The sequence below is a fragment of the Strix aluco genome, chromosome 2 (assembly GCF_031877795.1).
Source record: "Strix aluco isolate bStrAlu1 chromosome 2, bStrAlu1.hap1, whole genome shotgun sequence".
NCBI lineage: Eukaryota > Metazoa > Chordata > Aves > Strigiformes > Strigidae > Strix > Strix aluco.
In genome coordinates, this window is record NC_133932.1 from 5,315,203 (window position 1) to 5,334,788 (window position 19,586).

At 45.4% G+C, this 19,586-nt stretch overlaps 1 protein-coding gene across 5 annotated transcripts in view; it reads right to left on the reverse strand.

The window, feature by feature from the left end:
* Nucleotides 1–9,540: 9,540 nt before the first annotated feature.
* CD58 (CD58 molecule) overlaps nucleotides 9,541–19,586 on the reverse strand; it is a 41,377-nt gene continuing 31,331 nt past the window's right edge. For 3 of the 5 annotated variants that reach the window (XM_074808752.1, XM_074808772.1, XM_074808782.1), the window contains one exon: nucleotides 10,420–15,399. In XM_074808752.1, coding sequence (XP_074664853.1) covers nucleotides 15,380–15,399 — 20 coding nt within the window. In that variant the 3' untranslated portion in view covers nucleotides 10,420–15,379. Of the gene's footprint in view, nucleotides 10,253–10,419; nucleotides 15,501–19,586 lie in introns of those variants that run through there. The other 2 variants (XR_012621108.1, XM_074808763.1) reach the window with 2 other exon arrangements.

Sequence of the window (19,586 nt, forward strand, 5' to 3'; positions counted from 1 at the left end):
GGAGAACTTTCCCCGACTGCCTGGCCCTTGGCGGCTGCCTGTGGACTCAAACAAGCACAAGCTGGTTGGATCCATCCGTATCTTACACTGCTTCCCACAGCACAGCCTCCCTTCTGAAAATCTCCCCAGCAAGATTAGAAAACAATGCACTCAGCACTTCCTTCTAGGGCTGTAAAAGCCAGGCTGGGACTCCGACACTGTGCAGGCACCTGACAGAAAAGTTTCCTCACTTGTGATAACAACAGTGAACGTCCCAGCCTAGACAAGTTGTGGTTGTTTGTGGCATATTGGCTCCAAACCACTTGAAATGCTCTGGCTTAATGCAACCTATGATGGTCACCCTTGGGTTCCTGAGGGGAAAAGACTAAGGAGGCTCTGACTAGCATCAGAAGGCAACGCAAGACATTTTTTTCTTATACCCATGACTTCTTCTTACCAGCTGGGACACTGCTGATTGACAGAAAGACCAAAAGATAGCTAGAGAAGCATTCACTGGATGTATTATTCCTCAGGTCTCTCTTCCACGCAGCCAGATCTGCTTAAAAGCAACGAGCCTGAAGGGACAGACTCTTGCCTGCCACCCTCCTGCCCTACATAGGAGCATTTCCCAGGTCTAACATAAATCTCACCCCTGTGCCTGGCCAGCCACATCCCTGGAGCTGCATCTCTGCTCCAAAAGATCTGATATCCTCCCAGTGCTGAGCTCTGCCAGAGCCCGGGGGTACCCATCACCTCCAGCCTGCAGTGCCCCAGAGTTAAAAGCACATTTCAGCTAAGGATCTCGAAGTGCTGTACAAACAGCCATTAATTCTCAAGCCACCCCTAGGAGCCAGTCCTGTAATTATTTGGCTCCCCATTTATCTCTGGAACTCACTGTGCCTGTTCCCCCAGCCTGGGGATGAAGGAAGGTAAAACAATACCTACCATTTCGTAACAGATTGCAAATTAAATCGACTGCAGCTCAGCCGTTAAGGGAAATGTTACCTTTTCCATAATCACCTCCTGCAGGCAAGAGCCTGAGAAAAAGTAGCAAGGGCTATTCCTTAACAGTTAAGTAAACTTTGACACAAAATTTAAGTGACAAGCTCCAAGTGAGACAGCCAACAAGCGGCAGAAGATTTCCAAGACCAAAAATTGGGAATCCTGCATCTTGGTTTCTTCTTTTATCAACTGTATTGTCTTTCTTCCACCCCCCTGCCCCCCTTAAAGATGACCATCAGAGGAAAAGAAATGCCGCTTATGCCCTTTATGTGCCTTTGTAATAGATTAAGGAGCCTGTAGGATCTCAGTCCAAGGGAAAAAGATTAAGTGTTTTTCCACTTGTTTTCTGACATTAGAAACGCAGGTCTTTGGGAGCCTAAAAGTCTCCAGCCTGTCTAGCCTAGATCATGACAAAACCAGGAACAAACGAAAGACAAGAGGGCAAGAACGGGGCAGAGGAGAGGAGAGGGGAGGGGTAATTGAACCAAACTCAGAGAGTGCTGTTTGCAAGCAACAACTGCATAAACACAGTAACACAATGACGCACAAAGTGTCAGTAAGAAATGATGTGCTGTTTAAGAGTTGACTTTCCCGCAGCTCCAGCCAGGGTGCGAGAACCCACAGAGGACAGACTCTGAGTACCCCAGGAGATCTGCATGGGAAGAAGAAAAGGAAAAAAGAAAAAGATCCTTCTCCCTTTTTCTTCTTCTCAAACAGAAGCCGTTACGTGGCATGAGATCTCAAATCAGACAGACCCAACCTACGGGAACAGGAAGGACTGGGCAACAAAAGCAGAGCAATGGCTGTCCTTTTTGTACCTCCTGTGTTGTGTTGGCCAGGTTCATGCAGAGGAATCCCTGGAGAGGAGCTGCTGAAGGAAAGGAGCATGGGGATGGGTGGGGTAAACCAACAATACAAAAGGCAATTACAAAGCGAAGCGGAGGTGAAGAAAGCGGCAGAAGGACAGGGCTGGAGCAAATGTCAGCACACAGAGGAAATGGTCCTGCTTCAGTCCAGAGAGCAGAAAGGTCACTCAATCAGTTTCTAGCTGACAAAGCTGTCCCTTCTCTGCCCTCTTCCTACAGCTCCCTCCCCAACCTGTTCCGGGGAGGCAGCAGCACACACACATACAGCCCCCCACCCCAGCGCCGATCTAAGCCCAGAAGGCAATGAAGAAAAATTTTGGTCAGCTCCAGCTGTACCTGTTTAAACTACTTCTGCGGCTGGGAGATTTAATTACAGCCAGTCTGCTTTGCACTGCTTTAATAGGCTGGGATTGAAACCTGTATGACCAGAGGGTGGAGGGAGGGAGGTGGGGGGGGTGTTGCAGCTGTATTGAAAGAAGCACATTAGAATAGGTCGTGTCTGGATGTGGCTGAGGGGTATGAAAACTGTGTTTACACAAGGGCACTTGGTTGCAAGTCGCTGGGCACTCCAAGAGCTGAAATCTAATTCAGTAAGCAAAAGCCTTTCCTTCGAAAATCTTTTTTCCCAGTTCTTTGAAAATCCACTCAGGTAGCTCCTCCAGAAACCTTCAAGCACAGAGCATTAAATATTAATCTGTTAAAATTACCTCCCTCCTTACCTGTCAGTAACACTTCACTGCTATATCTAGGTGACTGAAACCCAGGAGATGTCCAAGAACTGCCTGCAGTAACCCAGCACAAATCTTGTGGCAACCCCTTCCCCGTGTCAGGGAGAGGGTAAATCCACTCTGCCCAGCTCCCAGCCCCCTCGGGCCATGGCTGAGCTTTCCAGGCCAAACCTTTGAGCTTCAGCCACACCATTCCCCAGCAAAAGGGAGCTGGAAGGGACCACGAGGAGTGGTTTGTCAAACATGCTACAGCAAGCGATGCGATTGCTGATGCTAGAGCGGTGCCTGCAGGCCAGTCCTATCAGAAGCACTTGGAAATATTTCCACAGTGGATGAACTTGCAGGCAAGTTCAGGAAAAGGTTTCCAGGGAAGAGCTGCGTGTCCAGCTCCGCCGTGTTTCTGCCGGAGAGCTGGCATCCAAGTTCCCACCTGCTGCAAACAAGGTGTCCCAGTGTTATGAATCAGTCTGGTATTTATTTCTGTCAGACCTCCAGCCCCACACTGTTTCTTGTCTTTCTTTACTCTTTAAGGTTTTATGGTTTTTTAAGCCAAATCCAAGGTAATAGATGACTTTATTATTTTGGTATTACTGATGCAGTTCGCTGTGGAAGTTGAGATTCTGGACGGTGTAATCCCAGCAAGCCCCTTAACTTGTCTAATGTTGGATACTGAGAACATAAGGCACCTCAAATCACTAAGAGCACTTGAAAAGTCTGACATTTTACATACCTTTTACATACAGAAACATGCTCAAAATGACAGTGATGTTGCTGTTGTGCAAACTGGGTGGAACGGGTGCCAAAACCGCTGCCCTTTTACCGTCCTTATGTGCTGGGAGAAATGATGCTACGGGTGAAACAGCTCTCGTCACAGAGGCAGTGTCTTGGATGCTCACAAAATGATGAATACAAAAAAGATTAAATCCCAAAGAAACAATATTCAGAGATATAATGTAGAACTGTTATGCCACCTCCACAGATTTATAATGATGTCTTATGCTGGACTTTGTCCTCAGCCTGACATCTGGAGACAATGTAGATAGGAGTAAGAGAAAATAAGTTGTGCATCATGTAATTCTTGGATTTACAGTATGGAAGAAAATAGAATTCTAGTAGAAGATTTGGAGTATGTCCCCCTGAGTCTACAGCTCTTCTAGGTAACAACACACACCTATCCATACACACACACAAACACACACACAGAGCCTCGCTTCTAAAGTCTCAGAGTTTAAATGGATAAGACTGGTAACAGCAAAGGGATGCATCCATCTTCATGGGTCTTCCAGGGCCTGAAACAGTACAGTAAACTCTCTCTTGGACACTCACAGACCCGTGTTTTCTCACTGGTGGCAGGGGGTGCCATGTTAGGCAGCCTTAGCCAGACACTTCCCATTGTTCACATTAGTTTGCTATTTTGCTACACGTGAACTATCAGGCTGACATTTTACATCCTCAGTATAAACAGGGCAGATGTAGGTGGGAGGTGGGCAGGCAGACAAAAACAACGGTAAGGCTGTTAAATGCCTTTCTGAAAAACTGGATGTTATCTGTGCTGCTGTTTGAGTTCCCCCATGCTGTATATAAACCAAAACATTCGGTTGAATATTTAAGGAAACTGGCCAAATGTCTGTGTTAGGCCAGCAGCTGCACAGATTTTAGCCATCCTACTGTTTCAGCAGATGAAAGCACCCCTCTCCCCACATCCACTCCAGCACAATTCAGTGGGGACTCCTACATCTAGAGAAAATGGACCCCAAACGGTTCATAGCCCTGCAGAAGCGCTGATCTACTGGCAAATCTAATGGAGTTAAATCCAGTTGGCGGCCGGTCACGAGTGGTGTCCCCCAGGGCTCGGGTTTGGGGCCACTCCTGTTTAACATCTTTATTGATGATCTAGACGAGGGGATCGAGTGCCCCCTCAGTAAGTTTGCCGACGACACCAAGTTGGGTGGGAGTGTTGATCTGCTCGAGGGTAGGGAGGCTCTGCAGAGAGACCTGGACAGGCTGGAGCGATGGGCTGAGGCCAACTGGAGGAGTTTCACTAAGGCCAAATGCCGGGTGCTGCACTTGGGCCACAACAACCCCCAGCAGCGCTACAGGCTTGGGGAGGAGTGGCTGGAGAGCTGCCAGTCAGAGAGGGACCTGGGGGTGTTGATTGACAGCCGGCTGAACAGGAGCCAGCAGTGTGCCCAGGTGGCCAAGAAGGCCAATGGCATCCTGGCTTTTATCAGCAATAGCGTGGCCAGTGGGCACAGGGAAGGGATCTTACCCCTGGACTCGGCACTGGTGAGGCCGCACCTCGATGACTGGGTTCAGTTTTGGGCCCCTCACTACAAAAAGGACTCGAGCGTGTCCAGAGAAGGGCAACGGAGCTGGTGCAGGGTCTGGAGCACAGGTCTGATGGGGAACGGCTGAGGGAACTGGGGGGGTTTAGTCTGGAGAAGAGGAGGCTGAGGGGAGACCTCATGGCCCTCTACAACTCCCTGAAAGGAGGGTGCAGAGAGGGGGGATGAGTCTCTTGAGCCAAGGAACCAGCGCCAGGACAAGAGGGAATGGCCTCAAGCTGCTCCAGGGCAGGGTCAGACTGGCTCTTAGGAAGGATTTCTTTGCAGAAGGGGTTGTTGGGCGTTGGAATGGGCTGCCCAGGGCAGGGGGGGAGTCCCCATCCCTGGAGGGGTTGAAGAGTCGGGTTGACCCAGCGCTGAGGGATCTGGTGGAGTTGGGAACGGTCAGTGTGAGGTTAATGGTTGGACTGGATGAGCTTCAAGGTCTTTTCCAACCTCCATGATTCTGTGATTCTGTGAAATACTGTAGTAACTAAAACCCTTTCTATTCTAAAGGCTCCAGTGCACTAAGGCTAATGACTTACCTCTTCAGCATACTTCCCTCTCCAGTACAAGCAGTGCACAGCACACAGATGCACACACATTCATGCACATACACAGAACATAAACATTTGCACACATAGGAAGCACAAGATTTCCAGACATCACTGGTCTTTACCTAACAAGCCAAATCACCAGCTTGTACAGCTCATTTATAAACAACTTTTCTCCTGAATGCACTGCTCCTCTTTCTAGCAGAAGAAGGGAACAAGAGCACAAGTAACTCCATCTTCGCTGCTGCCTAAACACACGGAGTTTCACCCAGAGAGAACTCATGGATTGCCACGCTGAATCTGTTTGTGCATTCCCTGTTTCCCCAGGTGTGCAACAAAAGGTCTTGCTAGTAGCTTGTAGCCACAACTGAAGTGACCACAGCTCTACCTTAACCATATTGAAGACCCCAAGACTACACAAGCGTGCCAAGACTTAGTCACGTGTGCTCCCTGATCAGCGAACACATCTGACAGACTTGGTCGTAATCTCACTGTGTGTCAGCTTTCCCATCTGTAACAAGGGGACCGTACCACCATCTGTCTTAGAGAGTAGAAAATTTGTCTGTGAAACGGTCAGATGCTATGGTGTGAACATTATAACTGAAAAACTTCTGAAAGTGAATTAAAGTACATCTTGGATTATGCCTAAAAGGGAACGCCAGGGGGCTACACAGAGTTAATGCAAAAAAAAATCGTATGAAATGTTGAAGCAGGATCCATTTACTACCAGCGACAGGAATCTGCTGAAAATACCAGTCTGTTTTCAGAATGCATTAAGTACAGGGGGAATAAGAGAAAATCTTGAATTTAGCATTTCTTTGCAGATAATCTTGAAATTAGAATTCTCTAAACTTTCAGTGTTTGATTTTACCGCTACAATGAACTTCTGTCATAATTTATTTGGCTCCAGAAATAGAGAATTTAAAAACAACCAGATGATAAATAATTATTAATATGGAGCACATTACTTATGATTACAATGTTTCAACTCACCATATACTTGTTACCACTGTGATACCATAGTGATTAGAAAAAGTGGATTAAATGAGTTCTGGCTGATATACTGCGGAGTTGAACCAGAGGGCTTTCATATTTAACCAGTGCTGTTGAGCAAAACTCATGATTCAGAGCCACGATGGAGCCAAAGAACAGTAAATACTCTGGCTGCATTCCATGCACTGACCTATTTGGGGATCATATAACAGTGGTCCCAAACTAGGTATTATTTCCTGTGACCTTTTTCCCTGCCAGATTGGCTGCAGAAACCAACCAGGGCTGCACCCACTGGAAGCCAGCGAAACTTTTCTCAGGATGCTGGCACGCTTCAGAGCGGATGTAATTTAGCAACCGTGCAAGGACACTGAGCAATAAAACTCTACGTGGAACCCACTCCACTCCTCAGTGGCAAAATTCTGCTGCCCTCATAAAATTTTTCTCCTCCTGCTGCACTGGGGGGGAAAGAAAAGCAGTGGAGGTGGGAAGTAGAAGGCTCCTCAGAGCCCAGCAGGACACCAGCAGTCTACGTGTAATGAGAGATGTGATCTGCAGCATACCGTGTCACAACAGCTTTTTACAAGGAAAAAGTCCCCCACCCCCACAGGCTGGCCCTGAGCCATAAAGGCCTTCGACCTCAAAGTCCCACAGCCAGTTCCTTATAGTTTTCTTCTTCTCAAATCCAAGCTTTAGCCCATCCTGCCTGCTGGCCTTGCATTACCCTAAATCATGATGATACAGTTGAGATAATTTCCCCCAAGGGTCCAGGCCCTTCTTTCTGATGTTCTAAAGATAATATAAAATGTCCCATGTCTTAGCCAATTTCTAACTCCTTTAGAAAAAAAAATAAAATATTGGCCCTTGAAAACATCTGCAACAAACCCTCCCACAGGATAAGCCACCCCCACACTCACCACATGCCCTTTGTCTGAGGAAGCAGGCAGCAACCTGCCTCCTACAGCTATTAATGCAAAACAGCTAATCCATCAGTGATTCATCTTCAGGTGCCTTTTTCTCTCCCTCCAAATCAATGGCCTTCCTTAGACAACTTCCCTCTCCATGCAGCAGGGGGAACCTGGGAATAACCCTCTACACTGCCGGGTCCTGCCCCAGAGTACCTCCTGCCCCAGCAGAGCAACACCACCCCGACACACTGGCAGGCTGCCACTCTGGCACCCAACGCTTCTCGCCTCTTTTTCAGATGTTGTCTCCCTGAGAGAGTCCTCTGGTTTGAGTGACAGACATCATCACCACCAAGGATTTTCCTTGATTAGTTTAGTTAAATTAGTTTTTTTACGTTGGCTTAACATTCACTTAAAACTGAGAACTTGCAACTGGATGTGAAACCTCTCTATACGTAATTCTCAACCAGAACTAGCAGGGAAACGCTGGTATCGGTGGAAAGGCATGGCTCCTCTCTTGCCAGGACCGCAAGACACAGTCTATTGCAGCATAAGGCAAGCATTTCAAGAGGTGATTCCAGGATGAATTTACCCTTGGAGCCCTAAAAAACAGTCTGTTTTGCAGTACTGTACATAGAATTTCTGGACCTTATTTGCACTTACCTCCACCCGTCATTCATTGCTCAGTTCCCCTCTGTTCCATCTTCCTGGTCCAACTCTCCACTCTTTTGTCGCCCCTCAGCCCCAGGAACCAAACAAGGATCAAAAATGCATAGTTGAAGAGCACCGAATTCCCCAAGGAAGAGTAATGGCAAACAAGCACAAGCAGGTATGATAGAATAGGAAAACACAGTCTAAATGGGAAAGAAACTTGAGATTTATAAGGCTAGGATTTTATTTTTTTTCTAAGTATGAGGCACAGTTTGTCTAACTGCTAGAAAAAATTGACAAGTTTTGGGACTCACAGGCCCATCCTCAGATATCCAACAGGGATGAAGCAGAAGCTGCATATAAAACTTGACAAAATAGAAACTTAGCTATGTTCTTGGGCATAGGATACACTGATTTCTCTTGTGACAGTTCCAAGTCACAGTGGCCCACACGGTGTCCCATGGTCAACTCTACTCACCACCTTTAAAGGAGGAAAGTCCCCTTGAGGTCAACCCTAAGGTAAAGCTCCTTCGAATTTCATTCACATGAATGAAATGGACCCTTGTTAAGGGGTCTCGTACCCCCTCATGTCCTCGTACCCACGCCACAGTTCAAACTGCACCCAGAGACAGTGGGAGCACACAAGCTCACCTTCCCCCTGCTGCTTTGGGTGTTGATAAATTAACCTGCTACTGCTCAAAGAGCGTCGCAAACCTGTGTTCCAGCAGCAGTGTGCCACATAGGGTGCGCGTCACCTCCTCGCAGCCTGCCAGGTGTTATCAGCCCCTGGTTTTAAGGCATAGATGCTCAAAAGACAACCGTGCCGCCTGTTGGGGTTCCTGCTGCCCCTAGCTTTTGCTGCAGTCCTGCTCCTGGAAGCCAGTCCTCACAGCTTTGCCTGCGGAGCTCCGTATGAAGTCAGCTTTTGGGCACTGATGAAGGCTCTTTCAACTCACACCACTCCTTTCACACTGTAATCTATCTACGAGAGGTTGTTCCCAACAGTTGTGCAGCCAGTGCTAAAGTGAGGATGGTATAACTTTTCAACCAGCAACAGCTAGACCCAGGGTGTTTGCAAACAACCAAAAGCTAGCCTGTGCACGTCAGCACAACACAAAGCTTCCTTGACAACTGTGGTTTGAGTTTGATGCCCCAAATCCATGAAATCGAGTTCTGATCTCATTTATTCTGGGATAAATGAGGAGCAACATCTCCTGCAGGCGCTGCTTCGGAGGTTAAAGCTAGTATTAAAGAAAAGGAGACTCAGGACCAAGGAATCAACTGTGAGCACAAGTACTTAGCAGCAGCTTCTATTCACTGTGAGTTTCTGTTATTAGCAGCAATCAGGTCTCGAGGTCAACATGAGCTGGGACTCCGGGGTGTCGGAGAGCAGGCTCACATCCTGGAATACAGTCAGCAGTTCCTGGACTCAAGTCGTACACGAGCCAGAAGTAACTGTTTGCATCTTGAGTAAGCTTCTACTCTTTGCTATTGAAAACCACCTATTTTTGCATTTGCTGCAAGACAAGATTGGACACAAGTTTTTCATAGAAAAAAATGTTTATTCTTCTTTAGTTATTGCTCAGGAGACATTTGGAGAGAGGGACACTTCAAATGCTGTCACCAAAACTGGCAGGAAGTCAGGTCAATTTATTTTCCCAAATGTCTGGTTTCACATCCCCATGGAAAAAATAATAAAATCTACCCATCATAAAAACCAAAGACAAAACAAAGCCAATAAAAAAGCCCTGAGCTTCATTCTTGCTTTGAAAACTGCAAAGTCTATACTTCTACCAGTGGGTAGAAGCTTCTCATGCACAGCAGACACTGTGCAAAATGAGTGGGTGGAAGCAGGGAGTGAGACACTGTAGAGCCTGTCATTCTTGGTCTTACATCAGCATGCCACAAGTGGGGTTTTCTACTTCTGATAAAGCTCCACAATTCTACTAATTATTGCTGAAGGCTTCCAGCAACTGTGGTTAATTAACCACAACTGCTTACTATTTTTGAAGACTGTTGATTTTTGCTTTGGAAACAAAGTCGATGATATCACATGTCAAGGAATTCCAGTTCCTCCCAACAATAACCTTTTTGACCATTATTTCTCATATTAATAACAGAAAGCAAGCCTTTGTCCAAGCAGGAAAACAAGCTACAGGTTTACTCTTACCACAGTACACGTGACAAAGGGCATCTCTGTGTGGAAACTTGTTAAAATGTTACAAAGAAGTAGACAGCATCATCCTGATAAACCTGTTGAAGGTGCAATGGAGAGGGACATTTGGCTCAGGAGTTACAACTTAAAAAAATATATATAGAAAATAAATCACTTTGGGTTAACGATATTTTGGGGATCGGTTACTGACTTTCAAGGTTAAATAAAAACTGCAGGTATATATTACAAAAAGATATATCAAAGCTTTTACATCTTAACAAATTTTTTTTTTAATAAATTATGAGAAAATATTTACAGTCAGCAGTAGAAGTAAGGTGGTCTAGCTCTAACAAAAGATCCCATCGAACACTGCTGCAGTGCATCTGCAAAGAGCAGAAGAAATTGTGTGAGTGGAAGAAAACATCTAAATGGTATGTGCAGCAATAAGGAAAGATCTCAAGTTTTCTGTAGGGTCTACTTTCTACATCTGGACAGGGTGGGGGCATAAGTCACTTCTGATCCTTCTCAAACCGCTGTTAACTGCTAGGTAGGTTTCACTACCAGAAAAAACACACAGGAGTAGTTTAAATGTCCTATGGACCTGTCTAATGTAAAAATCTTTGTCAACAGGCTGGCCAACCTCACGAGGAAAGCTCTGAAGTAGGAATGATGGGAAGAGATCACAACCCACAGTTAAGTAGTAGTGGATAGGGGTCCAAAGTAAAGGGTACGGGGTGACAGGAACAAAACAGACCTCAGAAGTTAAAAAAAAAAAAAAAATTTGGCAGAAGGAGGCATGAAGGTACATGCACAAATGCATGCAGCATGGAAAGCAAGCAGGAAGAATTAAAGTTCTCCATGAGTTTATTGAACAACAGCTGAGACACGGTGAGCCAGCTTGCATGACTGGAGCACTGCAGTGGATGTGTAGAAGCTCTACAGGGAAGTGATGGAGGGAAGACGAGAAGCGACTGTCCTCCCTGTGAAAAGAGTGCCTTGAATGTGCAGAGCTCTGATACAGAGCAGGTGACAGGCTGGCTGAGAGCTTGGGGGTCACATTCCTGGGAAAAGCCAGTAGGGATGACAATATGGTTGGAGCATGGAGGCCAGCAGATCCTTACTGGAAGGAGGTGAAGGTTTCTCTAAATAGCTTGAGGAAGACTCTTGACTCACAGATACATATGAGGGAACTTCTGACATCTGCTGGAAAGCCAAGGCAACAATTCAAGCCGTCAGGAAGGTTTCTGGGCAGCAGCAGGGACAACTTCACACAGGCTACCGGACGCACCAGTGAAGGCTGACGTGCAGCTGTATGTGCTGCTCACTGACAGAGGAGACTGGATGGGGATGTGGTCACAAATGGCTGCCTTGGCTGTAGTGACCAAGAAACAGATTCCGAGAGGAGCGAGGAAGGTAAACATCAGGGTACAGGCAAATTTCCACTTATTCAGGAAAACAGGAGGTAGGGTATCGTGGGAGGCAGTTCCGAAGAGCAAAGGAGCTCGAGAGAGCCATCAGGCCTTTAAGGAAGACTTTCTCCTGCTGTGAGCACAGGCCATTCCCACAGGCAGGAACACGGGCAGGCTAAGCAGGGAGCTCCTGACAGGGCTCCAGTGCAATAGTCACGTATACTGGATGTGGAGGCAGGGGCAGGCTACAACAGAGGAATTTAGGAGCACTGCCTGGGCAGGTAAGCATGGTGTCAGGAAAGCCAAGGCTCAGCTATATTTAGACTTGCAAAGGACATCAAGAGCAAAGAGAGCTGCATCTGCTGGTATATTAACTGTAAAGGAACAAAGAAGGAAAATATGGGCCCATTCCTGAATTGGGGGGGGTGAATTAAGTATAGGAGACAAAGAAGGCTTAGTTACTTGATGTGTTCTTTGCCTCAGTCTTCATTGACAAGGCCTCATGGGCTCTGTGCTTAGTCAAAGAACTCAAGAAAAACTACCAGAAATCAGGGATTACTTGAGAAAACTTGATTCACACCAGTCCATGGGACTTGACCAGACATATTCAAGGGTGCTATGAGAGCTGGCTGGTGCCACTGTGAGTGCTATCACCTTTAAAAGGTCATCAAGGTTGAAGAAATCCCTGACTAGACTGGAAAAAACTAGAAAAGGTGTATCCATTTTTAAAAAAGCAACAGAAAGTCAACCTGGGGAATCTACAGGCTGGTCAGTCTCACATTCATCCCTGGGAGAATCAGGGAGCTGGTCCTCTTAGGACACACTTCAGGGCTTGTGAAGGAGAAAGTGGTTAGGAACAGTCAGCATACATTTAACTAAGGGTAAATCACACCTAACCAACGCAACCGCCTCCTGTAATGATGAAATGACTAGATTTATGGGTGAGGGGAAAGCAATATTTTTATACCCAGTCTTTAGCAAGGCTTTTGACACCATCTCCCACAATATTTCTGTATCCAAGGTTAGGATTTCAATGGGTGAACTACATGGACTGTTGTATGGGCAAGGAATTGGCTGGATGGCTGTGTCCAAAGAATTACAGTTAATGGCTCAATGTCAAAGTGGAAAACAGTAATGAGTGGTGTTCTTCAAGGGTCTGCACTGGGACTAATACTATCTAATACCTTCATCAATGACAGAGATAGTGGGATTGAGCACACCCTCAGCAAGTTTGCAGATGACACCAAGCTGAGTGGTGCTGTGGATACACTTAAGGGAAGAGATGTCATCCAGAGGCACCTGGACAGGCTTGAAAAGTGAGCCCCATGCACCTTATGAAGTTCAACAAGGCCAAGTGCAAGGTCTTGCATGTGGGTCAGGGCAATCCCTAATATCAATACAGGGTGGGGGATGAATGGATTGAGAGTAGCCCTGTGAAAAAGGACTTGGATATACTGGTGGACAAAAAATTAGATACGAACCGTCAGTGTGCACTTGCAGTCCAGAAACCCAATTGTATCCTGGGCTGCATCAAAAGAAGCATATCCAGGTCAAGAGAGGCGATCATCTCCCTTGACTCTGCTCTTGTGAGACTCCACCTGGTGTACTGTCCCCAGCACAAGATAGACATGGATCTGTTGGAGTGAGTCCAGAGGAGAGCCATGAAGATGATCAGAGGGATGGAACACCTCTCCTGGGAAGAAAGGCTGAGAGTTGGGATTGTTCAGCCTGGAGAAAAGAAGGCTTCGCAAGATCTTATTGTGGCCTTTCAATACATAAATGGGGCTTATAAGACAGAGAAAGACTTTTTACCAGGGCCTGTAGTGACAGAACAAGGGCCAACAGTTTTAAACTGAAAGAGGATAGATTTATGTTGGACATAAGGATGACATTTTCTATGATGAGGGTAGTGAGACACCGGAACAGGTTTCCCAGAGAAGCTGGGGATGCCCCATAACTGGGAATGTTCAAGGCCAGATGGACAGGGCTTTGAGCAACCTGATCTAGTGAAAGATGTCCTTGCCCACGGCAGGGGGGTTGTACTAGACAATCTTTAAAGGTCCCTTCCAACCCAAACCATTCTGTGATTCTATAGATAGGTGAAGAACTGGTTGGATGATGGAGCTTAAATGGTAGTGGCTAACAGGTCATACTCTAGCTGGATGGCTGAAACAAGTGGAGTACTACAAGGGTCTTTGCAGGAACTAGTCCCATTTAACATCCATCTGTGGTCTGGAGGAGGGGATAAAGTGCAGTCTTGTCAAGTTTGCAGATGACACCAAATTGGGGAGAATGAGTCAACATGCTAGAGGGCTGGGCTGTCAGAGAGGCCTAGATAGGTTAAAATTTTAAAAGGACAAATATGAAGCTCTGGGAAAGAGGAACCACTTGCAATGACATAAGCTAGGGTCTGGCTGGCAGGGAAGCAGTTCTGCTGAAAGGAAGCAGGGTGATCTCAGTAAGCAGCAAGCCAAACATGAGCCAGCAGTGTCCCCCAGCAGCAAAGGTAACCAACAGCATCCTGGGCTGTATTAACAGGAGCTTAGCCAATAGATTGAGGGTAGTGATTATCTCCCTCTACTCAGCACACATTAGACTGCATTTAAAATACTGCATCCAGTTTTGGACCCCTTGAGGAAGACAGACATCAACAAAATTGGAGCAAATTCAGTGGAGGACTACCAAGATGGTCTGAGCACTTGTACTCAGACAGAAAAGAAAAACTGAAGGCACCGTACTTGTCCAAGCCTGAAGAGTAGGCTTTGGAAGGGCACCTAACAGCAGCCTTCCTCTACCCTACCTCTACAAATCATCAAGAAGATGGAGCCATGTTCTTCACAGTAGTGGCTGGTGGGGGAACAAGAGATAATGGGAGTAAGTTGGAGCAAAAGGGAAGATGAAAGGGGAGTTTCTGACCTCTGGTTATCGTTGTCAAACTTTCATGATTCTTTACACACACCAAGTTCACAATCAACTTTCAGCTTTCATAAACTAGCATGCAGAAGTCACAAAACATGGTCCATAGCTTGATGTTCTGAAAACATTAATACATGGTATTCTTTTCTCTGACTCTTTGTGAGCATCAGTGTATATATGACCTCAGTTTTCAAGTTTTCTTTCCAATCACAAGCAAACTAAAACCGTATTATTCTTTAGAAATGGTTAGGTTGACATTCTCTTAGAATAACGTGAAGCACCTAAGACATAAAAAAAAAAAAGAACCCTGAAAGTGCAAAAAATATCAGAAGTTCTAGGAAAAAAACCAAACAAATGCTGATAGAAACAGCTTTGTTACAATGCAAAAACAAACTGAATTGTAGCTTTATCACAGAGTCAACCACCATCAGGAGATGATCGGTTTGCCAGTCTTCCGCCAACTCCAGGAGATAGCTATCTTGAAGAATATTTGTCTGGAGCATCAAGTTCCTGCTAGAGAACTGAGACTAGCAAGTGCAAACTTCCATCCATCTTGAACTGCTGAAGGATGAACTGTCTTTCTTCTGCCTATAAAAAGGTACTGATCCAAAATTGCATGGAAAGCTTACTAGTTTTTGATTTATCCACATTCATGCAAATGGATATGACTTTGTTAATTTTTAAATATGTCATAAAAAAGGTCTTAGCTCCTACATTTTGTGTTAGTACAGCACTGTTTGTTAAAACCAGATACAAAACAATACCAAAGAATTTGTCCCTGATTCAGCCTATTTATCTTCATGCAGTGACACCAGAAATGGAGGCTGTCCCTTCTGAGAAACGAAAAATAGGCTCTGGAAACAGCTCAGCTAGTCTTCAAACAGTTCTTTACGGATGACTTCAGTGCTCATGGGAAACCTCTAAGAGAAAAGACAACAGCTCCTTCACACCGTTGAATTTTACTGCTTCTCTTCCATTGTTGTGTAGTCCACAAAGCAATTATTTGCTTATAATTTAAGATCTGAAGCAAAAGAAAAAGAAAAGCACGCAGGTAAGTTATTATGTCTTCTCTCCTAGAAATTGAACTAGTTATATAAGAATACTGCAGGCTTTAAATACTAATAAAGTGTGAAGATGAATTAAGACACTGTCACATGATCCAAACCAATCCAATTACAGCAGCTTTGCAACCCATGGTATCTGATAGCCACTAGCTGTTTTACCCAAATTATCTGTTTATGGTTTAAACACATTCCTCTGCAACTGGAGCAGGTTAAGAACGTTTAGTGCTTACTGCCAGCCACCTTCTAGGCAGCTGGTAAGCTGGGAGGCTGTTCTGACTCCATGACTTTGGATCACATAACTAGGCACTTAAGACACCACTTTTATACAAAGGTTCAGGCCTATAATCTTAGGATCAGCTGTGCACCACACATGCATGTGATGCTGCTGCTATTTCTTCCACGCAGTAATGCCAGGTGCTTTTGGAGTTTACTCTTTTGAGGACCACAGATAGAGCTCTTATTTGACAAGCAAGGAAACTGAAAGCAAAGGGAAGTTACAGTGCAGAAAGTTAGAATCCAGCAAGTTCAAGACTACGTGCCCAGCCCAGCTCACTGCATGCAACATGCATCCACCTCTAACCAGGCTGATTTCCGATAAAGCTCACACAAGGCCCACTTACATCAGTGTTTCTGTCTTGGAGCAACAGTATAAAGGGGAACCAACAGGATGTGCCAAGGCACTGTCATTCAGCCTTTGCTCCTATTTTGATAGCATTACCCCTCCCTTCCACTAGTTTCTAGCTCAGCATCACTCCAACCTAGGATAAGATGCCAGAAGACAGTCTAGGAGAGCAGCATATGGTGACACACGGTACTCATCTCTGTAGACAACAAGAAAAAGAAAGGATGTCCCTAGTCTGGTTCTCACAAGGTTCCTGTACAGGCCTGAAGTATTATTATGATTTGTATCCTTAAAATAAAAAGCAGGTTTACTGCTTTACCTACAGCTGACTTATGCCAGCTTGATGATAAAAGAAAGTGATTGAGAAGCCAGCCTGGGGGGGTTGCTATTTGCTTGTGTTTATGCAGTGAGAGGGCCTGAATATGAAACTAGTGTTTTCCTCTCATTTTATAGCTGTGGTGATAAGCATCAGGTTTCACACTCCCCACATGTAAAATGTTCTGTCCCCACACAGCTTGCAAACAGCACCAAAGAAAGCACAGCTACACCCAATGTCTTGACATGATGTAACGACATCACTATTTCAGATGCTAAACTTTTTAGCGTGATGTAGGAGCAGCGTTTAGCCAAATAGCCCTTGCAAAGCAGCACATCATGTAGGCCAGGAATAACATACTGACTTACTTCCTTTGGTCTTCAGTATTACTCCTTGGCAACTAACAGGATCTGACTCAGTTATTACAAGATACCACAGCTTCCTATCCAGCTATACAGCCCTGTTTCAAGTCTGTTTCCCTGTTTTATGACAGTCTCATTGGCAGTTTCATCAGCATCACAGAGTCAGGTTTCTTATACTCAGTCCTAACCCCCTCCCACCCTTCCACTCATCCATGTTTTCTCACATTCTAAGAATTTTTTTCCTCTTTTCAGCATTGTCTTCAGCAAATATCTGAAAGTCTGTCACGGTTTAGGCCCAGAGGGCAACTGAGCACCATGCAGCCTGTCACTCACTCCTTCAACCCCAGAGCTTGGAAGGAGAAAAATGAAACAAAAGGCTCAGGAATCAAGATAAAGACAGGGAGGCATCGCTGACCCATTTAACAGTCACAGGCAAAAAAGACAAGCTCGTTAGGGGAAGAAAAAACAAGAACATCACTTTAATTCAAACACTAACAAAACCAACACTTAATGGATAGGATGGGACAGTGAGAAGCATTACCATATCTTAAAACACCTCCCCCCACCCCTCCCCTTCTTCCTCCATGGTGGCAGGGGGCCCCTGCCATCTCACCACGGGATACAGGGGGGCTCCATGCTCTGGCGCATCTCCCCCCCTTCCTCCTCCTTCCTTCCCCTGACCTCGGTGCTCGCACAGGTGCCCTTCTCGTAACTCCTCCTCACCAGTCCCAACCCCCTCTTAGATCCCCCTTCTTAAATACGTTATCACAGAGGTGCAGCCACCATCGCTAACTGGCTCGGCCATGGCCAGCAGCAGGTCTGACTTGAAGCCAGGGGAGCTTCTAGAAGCTTCTCACAGGGGCCACCTCTGTAGCCCCCTCCCCTGACACCAAACACCCCACCACACGCACAAACCCAGCACAATGTCATTGCTTGGTTGATAATTCAACAGATCAAACCTGGCACAACAGAAAACTCTGCAGCAGTAAGGTGCCACTAGTTTCCACATTCCTGAAATCTGAGAATATTTTAAAGAATTATTTGCATCAATGGTCTCCAAAGTGGGGTGTGCGCCAGGCAATGCATTGCAGTGCAGGAAGAAAATATTTTTTCACTATTAATAAAATTAAAAAAAAGAGTTTACTTTTATCTCATCTTTATCTCACCCTTTTTTGATGCATGTTTTATAATGTATATAATACTGGGTATGGCAGCACATGTATATAATTTATAAATAAATACACATAAATTGGGTGTGTACGTTCAAAATATTTTACTGATGGGGTGTGCAATCAAAAAAGTTTGGAGATCACTGATCTACCACATGAAGCAGAAAGCAGTATGAAATACTCATAGTTACACCACTTAACTAAGGGCTATATGACAGACAAAACAACGTTTTTCCTTTTCTTTTGAGAATTCTTTTGAGAAAAGGAAAATAGTTTTCAGTCAATCTGCAAACTTCCTTTTTTACCAAACAAAAATGCTTAGATATACACTGGCTTATAATACACATTTTCTAAAAGCTCTTTAAATTTTCTTTTTAAACATTTAAGTCAGATAAAAAGTTTCAAAACAAGAAGTTTCTGGTGACTCAGATAATAAATTTGGAAACAAAAACCTTTCATAGAATCATAGAATATCTCAAGTTGGAAGGGACCCGTAAGGATCGTCTAGTCCCTGCTTTTCTCCAGACTACCTAAAATTAAGCCATGATTAAAAGCATCGTCCAGACACTCCTTGAATTCCGACATGCTTGGTGCTGTGATCACCTCCCTGGGGAGCCTGTTCCAGTGACTGACCACCCCTCTCCGTGAAGAACCTTTTCCTAACGTTCAGTTTGAACTTCCCCTGACGCAGCCTCATTCCATTTCCTCGTGTCCTGTCGCTGGTCACCAGAGAGAGGAGATCAGTGCCTCCCACCCCTCTGCCACTTTGAGGAAGATGTAGACTGCAAGGAGGTCACCCCTTTCATTTCACAAATAGCAAACCCATTTTTTCCATCTGTTCCTTTCTTCCCTCACTCAGTCTATTTGCTATAGCTGACCTAATTTCACATCCCTCCAAAACTTTGTTTCTTCACAGATGTTTTATTTGTCCAGTACTTTTAAACTAGCTACATTCAATGCCAAAGGCTTCAGCTCTGGGAAACCAGCTCATGCCCTCTACCACCAGGCTCATTCTCAGTTAAACTACAGCTGTTCCACAACATGCTCAAAGTTCAGCAAAGCTTTATGGTAAGAGAAAGTAACAGTTTCACACAACACGCATTTCACTCACACTTTTCAGCCTGTCTTCCTATCGCTGCAGCTGCCTCCCCCAGCCCCTTTCCCTGTCTCCTGCCCTTCCTTCTCCCTTTGAATCCTCAGCTGACCAGCATCCCATTCCCTCCACTGTCAGCTCAGTGCTTATCAGAGCCCTTTATGGCCAGATTTAAGCTATTAGTCCAGCAGAAGATCACTCAGATTTTCCTGCTGGGTCAGTTTCCTGCTACACGAAGTAGTTAAACTGGCTCACAGAGGGGTGACAAACATCAGAGCTTGTCCAAACAGCAAACTTTTGTCATAGTAAGTGGCCAGATTGGCTCAAGCCATCCTACGAATTACAGTCTACACGGAACAATTTTCACCCAACCACAGGAAAGACAGAGCTCCCTAGAGTTAGAGTAGAACATGCTTGAACTACAGTAAATTCCAGCAAGTCTCTCGAACCCAGATACGTTGATTTTCCTCATTAGGTGGAT